Source organism: Salvia splendens, chromosome 11, assembly GCF_004379255.2.
Source record: "Salvia splendens isolate huo1 chromosome 11, SspV2, whole genome shotgun sequence".
Lineage (NCBI taxonomy): Eukaryota > Viridiplantae > Streptophyta > Magnoliopsida > Lamiales > Lamiaceae > Salvia > Salvia splendens.
The window spans coordinates 18,323,489-18,330,297 of NC_056042.1; the positions used below are offsets into that span (position 1 = coordinate 18,323,489).

At 37.3% G+C, this 6,809-nt stretch overlaps 1 protein-coding gene across 5 annotated transcripts; it reads left to right on the forward strand.

Moving 5' to 3' along the window:
* Positions 1 to 1,458: 1,458 nt before the first annotated feature.
* LOC121755981 (granule-bound starch synthase 2, chloroplastic/amyloplastic-like) lies at positions 1,459 to 6,572 on the forward strand. Of its 5 annotated transcripts, none has more exons than XM_042151438.1 (11): positions 1,460 to 1,989; positions 2,668 to 2,794; positions 2,894 to 2,989; positions 3,075 to 3,227; positions 3,309 to 3,533; positions 3,877 to 3,941; positions 4,312 to 4,389; positions 4,455 to 4,565; positions 4,819 to 4,863; positions 5,050 to 5,223; positions 5,371 to 6,572. In XM_042151438.1, exons 1-11 carry the CDS (start codon positions 1,669 to 1,671, stop codon positions 6,325 to 6,327), a joined length of 2,352 nt encoding a protein of 783 aa, XP_042007372.1. In that variant the 5' UTR covers positions 1,460 to 1,668; the 3' UTR covers positions 6,328 to 6,572. The 5 variants fall into 5 exon arrangements, with proteins under 5 accessions (XP_042007369.1, XP_042007372.1, XP_042007368.1 ...); XM_042151436.1 differs by having other exon boundaries at positions 1,461 to 1,989; positions 3,300 to 3,533; XM_042151437.1 differs by having other exon boundaries at positions 1,461 to 1,989; positions 3,303 to 3,533.
* Positions 6,573 to 6,809: the final 237 nt, after the last annotated feature.

Below are 6,809 nucleotides of genomic sequence, written 5' to 3' on the forward strand. Positions count from 1 at the left end.
CCCCATAACCTAATTCATACTTCCTATGTCCTACAAGAGTATGCACTTTTTGTTAAGCACGAGTTTTAATGCATAATTGGTAAAGAAAGAGAAATGCAGAAATAAAAAATAATTAAAGTACTACTAGTGATAGTGGATAATGAGTCTCTCCTCACTATAGAAAAAAGAGTTTCTAAAATTAGAAAGTGCATACTATTGTGTGATGAACCTAAAAGGAAAGAGTGCATACTTTTATAGGACGGAAGGAGTAATATTCATCCCAAAGTCTTCAATCCTTATCTATCTCTATACATAAATTCTTTATTCTTCCATCTTATATTTCACACATAAATTCTTCCATCTTTCGTTGGAGTGGAGTTCTGCAGATCTAGGCAAGAGAAGACTGAAGACTACAATTCAACCTTAGGTTTTGTGTGTTTTGCTTCTAAGTCTAGTATTTTAATTTATTGTTTTTACTACTTGTCTATGAGTAGCTAAACATCTTTTGTGAAGTTTTTGGTGAAGACTGGGTAGGTGCACTCGAGAGATAGCTTATTCTATTTTAGCGACATTCTTAATAATCCTAGAGACACATAGAGGTCAAGGTTATGTGCATTTAATCATTACTAAGTCGTTGTAGTTGGATCCTAAAACTCTATACTTTCTTTACTTGCTTTGTATTACTTGTTTTTATGCTTTCTGTTATTTGTTTATTTATTTCTGTCTAGTTTACTATATCAATACAAAAACCCTGTTTCTTTAAACAGTATATGATGCTTATTATATGATAGTCAGTTGCAATCTTATTCTCTATGTTCAATATCTTGGTACTGGCCTTTAACTATACTAGGTCTGCCTTGTATAAGTATGCAAGTATTTTTAGTATTAATAAATAGTACATCGAAAACCAATATACAAAAGTGAGGTCCACATTCCACTAACTCATATTCTCAATTTTCTTCACAAAGTCAAGTAATTTCTTAAAACCTGTATAGAGTCGAAATGAGATTACAAATGACGGACAAATGGAGTATATAACATTGCACTATTTTTTTCCACTCATTTTCTTTTATACTACCTCCGTCCACCAAAAATATATATAATTGTGCATGAAAAGGGTTTTAATGTGCAGTTGATAAAGTAAGAGAGATGTGAAAGAAGTAAGATAAAGTAGTATTAGTAAATTGTGAAATCTATATTATTAGTAGTATTTAATTATTTAAAACTCTTTAAATTTAGAAATTAGTCTAATTTTGTTGGTATGTCTAAAATTGTAAAACCAATCTATTTCTGTGGAGGCAAATAGAATTTTTTAAGATTTGTGGCAAACATATATGAGATTTATAATGCTGGAGGAAGGAATACCATTTTTATAAAAAAATTCAACTAAATAAGGATTATGTGATGGATAGGAATGGGATTATATTTCCCACGTGTTATTAGCGATGGTGACCTCAAAATCAACTAAAACCTCAGGCTTCCCCATTGCAATAGTATTAATAATTCGACCAAACCAGCTAATTCTCAACCTCTCACTGAAAATTGCTGCTTCGAACAACAAGCAATTGAATCTAATTCCTCTTGGCATTCAGTTCACGCCATTTTTGCTCTCATTTGGGCGTTTTCAATTTCCATTTTCCACTGAGAATCAAAGTGTGATTTCGTTGAGGCTAATAGTCGAGCATTTTGATGGCGTCGATAAAATCCTTCCCCACGGGATTGGAGAGTTCCATCCTCGCGAATCGTCATCGGCCATTGATTTCTGTACCAAACTACAGGCCGAAGAAAGTTGGGGGAATTGCGGATTGTAATTCACCTGGAATTTCTAGCAATTCGGCGGTGGATCTTCTCAGCAGAGTGTCACTATGCAATGGACGGCGGAGTTGGGCCAGACACGGTGTTGTAAAGGCTGCTGGAGGCGAGGCGGAGGATGAGGCGGAGGACAGTTTGCAGGCCACGATTGAGAAGAGCAAAAAGGTTCTCGCTATACAAAAAGACCTTTTACAACAGGTTTTTTTTATTCATCCTTTTTCTTCTTCAAATTTTTTATGTACATTTATTCTATTTCCACACGTGTCTGCGCTTTGTTTCTGGTTTTCATTTTTCATGTAATATGTCTTTACTGTATACTTAAATAACTCATCATATTCTGCTGGAATCTTTTTTGCTTTTGTTGTGAGGTTCGTTGTTTTAGAATCATCTATTCACCCCGTCCCTTTCTAGTAGAGGCATATCTTTTAGAAGAAAAACTGAGTTAAAGTAAGTTAAGTAAATAGAGAATAAAGTTAGGAAACAAAAAAGTAGTATAAAGAATAGAGAGTAAAGTAAAAGATAATAAAATTGTTGTTTTTTTTCAAAAAGAGAAATGACAGCTACAGGGGAACAACCCAAAAAGGAATTCGACTCAACTACGGACTACGGAGGAACAGAGAGAGTAGTTGTCATTTGAAGAAATACTTGATCTTGATTTGTTGATACTCTAATGCTTTGGATTCATTGAAAGTGAAATGATGTTTCTTCGTCTTGATCATTATTGATGAACAAGGGGTCTTATATATCCTTTCATCTGTACATTACTTGATCTGCTTCATCACATCACATGAACATGGGAATTTTTGTGTTTTGCTTTATTACTGTTCTAGTTTAGTCTAATAAAAAGTTGTGCGTCTATATCATTCCGCTTTTCAGATTGCTGAAAGGAAGAAATTGGTTTCATCAATTAAAAATACCTTGATCGACCCAGAAGATGGCGAACAGCCTTATAAGGAGAGTAAGGTCGCTATTTCCAGAGATGAAGCTTTTGCTGAAAGTGAAGGTAATTATGATAATCAGGACTATAAGCTCCCATTCCTATGAATATGCACTCTCCATTCCCGGTAAATATGCTTCATCTCTACTAAAAATGTTGTTGCAGAACTTGGAAACGATCTTCCCGGTAATGGAAATGGCAGTCACCTTAAACAATTCAAATCCTCTAGTTCCTATCTTGATCCTGCTACAAAGTCTGAAGGTAATTACGTGAGTCAGGGCCCAAATATGAGGTGAATGAATGACCATTTTTATATCATTTGAAATGTTGGTTACATATGCAACAGAAAATGGAAAAGACCTTCCTGTTAATCGAGTTCAATTCGATGCTAGTCCCACAAAGCAGCCAAAAGCTGATAGTTCTTGGGATATTCAATCCAAGGAAGTGCCAAAAATGCCATGGCAATACTCTGCACTGTCTATACCACAGCCTTCGTCAAGTAATAGTTTTTACAATGATTCAAAATATAGTGCTGAGGTGATAGCGTCTAATACAAGTACCTTTACTGAAGAAGATTCAGATGGAAAGTCCAAGGATACTACAATAAAGACATCGATCATACTTGAAAAATCATCAAGAAAGGAAGAGGAGCAACATGAAGATGCAAGAGAATCAAACCCCGAGAATGGAAATGTTAAAGCTGAAGATCCCACGAACCAAGATGTTAACCCCCCTCCACTGGCCGGGGCCAATGTAATGAATGTGATCATTGTTGCTGCAGAATGTGCACCTTGGGTCAAGACTGGTAATCATTATCTGAGTTGTTTGAAATATTTTGATGGGGTATACTTTCCTTAAGAGTAGAGATATTATTGCTCATGAAAATTTTGACTTAGGAAGAATCAAATAACGTAACAAGGCCTAAAGGGACATATGCCCCAAGCTTCCTATGTTCTATAGATAACATACACCATATCATAGATTTTTGTCATCCAATATGCACTGCAATGAATTCTCAAATAAAACATATAGATATATATTAAACCGTCATTCTTCACAAGAGATTTTCACATACATGAATATTTATATGATGTGTTCTCTGTTTTCTCAATGTCACTTTATACTAATTTATAAATATTGTTCCTTAGGTGGGCTTGGAGATGTTGCTGGATCTTTACCTAAGGCTTTGGCTAGGCGTGGGCACAGAGTCATGGTAACTCTTCACTAAGAAAGCCATGTAGTAATTAAACCTAATCCAGTCTATAATTAAGGCTTTTAGTAAACAAAAGTTTGTATATATTGAGCAATTTATCATTCCAGATTGCTATCTATGCACCTGATTATCTCTCTTATATCTGAGTTATTTTGTCATTTGCAAACTACCGTTGGCAAGTTGTATATGGTCAAGATTGTGGTGTGTGTGTGTGCGCGTGTGTATGTGACTGACGAAGGAGCGAGAGAGATATAGAGGTTAAGTTAACTATAGTCCTTACTTTATTAAATGTGGAACAACATTATTCTACATGGAAGAGAGTTTGAAACTGATTTCTGCCTTTTTACCCTGGCTCACGGGTCACTGACAGGTTGTTGTACCTCGCTATGGTGATTATGCTGAAGCTCATGATTCGGGTGTTAGGAAGAGATATAAAGTGGATGATCAAGTAAGTTATGAATATTCAATTTAAATCTTTTTTATATAGTCGTATGACATCATGATGTTTTGTAGGATTTTGAAGTTAATTACTTCCACGCCTACATCGATTGTGTCGATTTCGTTTTTATTGATAGCCCTCTCTTTCGGAATATAGAGAAAAATATATATGGAGGAAATCGTACGGTAAGTTTCTCATTAATTTTTAGTTGGATTCTGAAAAATAGTGTTCTTTCCTTGATGACAGGGATATCTTGGGCTATATGCATATGACAAAACTAAATATCCATTTTTTGGAAGCTTTAGATTAATGAGTAGTTCCTTACAATTTTGTTATGCCTCTCTGCTAGAAGCATCAGATTCTTATTTCTTGACTATGCGTATATATGTTCTGATAGCGAACATTCTAATGTAATCTCTGTTTTGCTCGTTCTTGCAGGATATTCTAATGCGCATGGTGTTGTTCTGCAAAGCAGCTGTCGAGGTATAACCAATTAAGTGTAGTATAGGCATTGTATGCCGACATTCTCACAGGAAACATTTTATGATAATTCTAGTCCTGTAAATGACCACTTTACACACTTTTGCAAGCACATGATACATCTTGGTTAATCTCCTTTTATCTAATAAAGGGCAAAGGCATATGATTTACAAAGACGGTACACTGCAGGTGCCTTGGCATGTTCCCTGCGGTGGAGTTTGCTATGGGGATGGAAATATGGCATTCATTGCTAATGATTGGCACACTGCCTTGCTGCCCGTCTACCTTAAGGCATACTATAGGGACAATGGTTTAATGCAATATGCGAGATCTGTCCTCGTGATTCATAACATAGCTCATCAGGTTCGTTCCTTCTACATTATAGTCCTTTTAGTAGCTTTTAGATTCTACTTTTTACACATGAGAAGATTTTTTAATACAATTCACATTTGTTTGTATGAAACTGTTTACCTATTGTTGGCCTCTCAATTAACATTTTTATGGAAGTAGGGTCGTGGTCCTGTCAATGATTTCAACATCGTGGATCTTCCACCTCACTATCTCGACGTATTCAAATTGTACGATCCAATTGGAGGAGAACACTTCAACATCTTTGCTGCAGGTCTTAAAACTGCTGATCGTATTGTTACAGTTAGTCATGGATATGCTTGGGAGCTAAAAACTTCGGAAGGTGGCTGGGGTCTACACCAAATTATTAATGAGAACGACTGGAAGCTACGTGGGATCGTGAACGGGATTGATACAAAAGAGTGGAGCCCTGAGGCAGATGTTCACCTGAAGTCTGACGGGTATGTTAATTACTCCATCGACACCTTGCAAATAGGCAAATCTCAGTGCAAAGCAGCACTGCAGAAGGAGCTAGGGCTGCCCGTACGCGAAGATGTTCCGGTGATTGGTTTCATCGGGAGGCTCGACAATCAAAAAGGCGTTGATCTGATAGCAGAAGCAGTGCCATGGATGATGGGACAGGACGTTCAGCTGGTGATGCTGGGCACCGGTAGGCACGATCTCGAGGAGCTGCTGAGGAAGTTCGAGAGAGAGCACTACGACAAGGTGAGAGGATGGGTTGGCTTCTCCGTGAAGACGGCTCACAGGATAACTGCCGGTGCGGATATACTCCTGATGCCGTCGAGGTTCGAGCCATGTGGTCTGAATCAGCTCTATGCAATGCGTTATGGAACAATCCCGGTTGTGCACGCTGTAGGCGGGCTAAAGGACACCGTGCAGCCCTTCAACCCGTTTGAGGAATCAGGGCTCGGATGGACATTCTCCCGAGCAGAGAAAGACAAGCTGATACATGCTCTGGGGAACTGTTTCTTGACATATCGCGAGTACAAAGAGAGCTGGGAGGGGCTGCAGAAACGAGGTATGTCAAGGGATCTGAGCTGGGACAATGCTGCGCAGAACTACGAGGAAGTTCTTGTTGCGGCCAAGTATCAATGGTGATGTCTGTGTCCTAACATCAGCTGCATCACCTTTTTACTGTGTTAGACGAATTGAAGTAGTAGGATATCTCTTTGCTGTGTAATTGATGTGTTTAAAGTAGTAGGATATGTTGTAGTAGGTGTCATTAAAGATAATCATTTTGTTAGGTTTCTCATAGAATACTGTGGTCAACTTCTTGTAATCATATTGCTATAAAGTGATTTCTTACTAAACTACTGATAATACTCCATTAATTAATGAATCAACTACCAACTTTGTAGTGTCAAATATGATCCGAGATACGTTTTCTACTACGAAATGATAGTGTATTTGTTCCTTTTTCACCGAACGATGACATTTTGCGAAGATTGTTTCAAAAAAAAATAAAAAAAAAGGAACGCTTTCCAAGCAAGTTTTCCTAATGGATTTTGCCATTGTTCCACCCACTCTTACACTCTTTTTTTGCATATCGAAACATCTCAGTTAATTCATCCAATACTAGA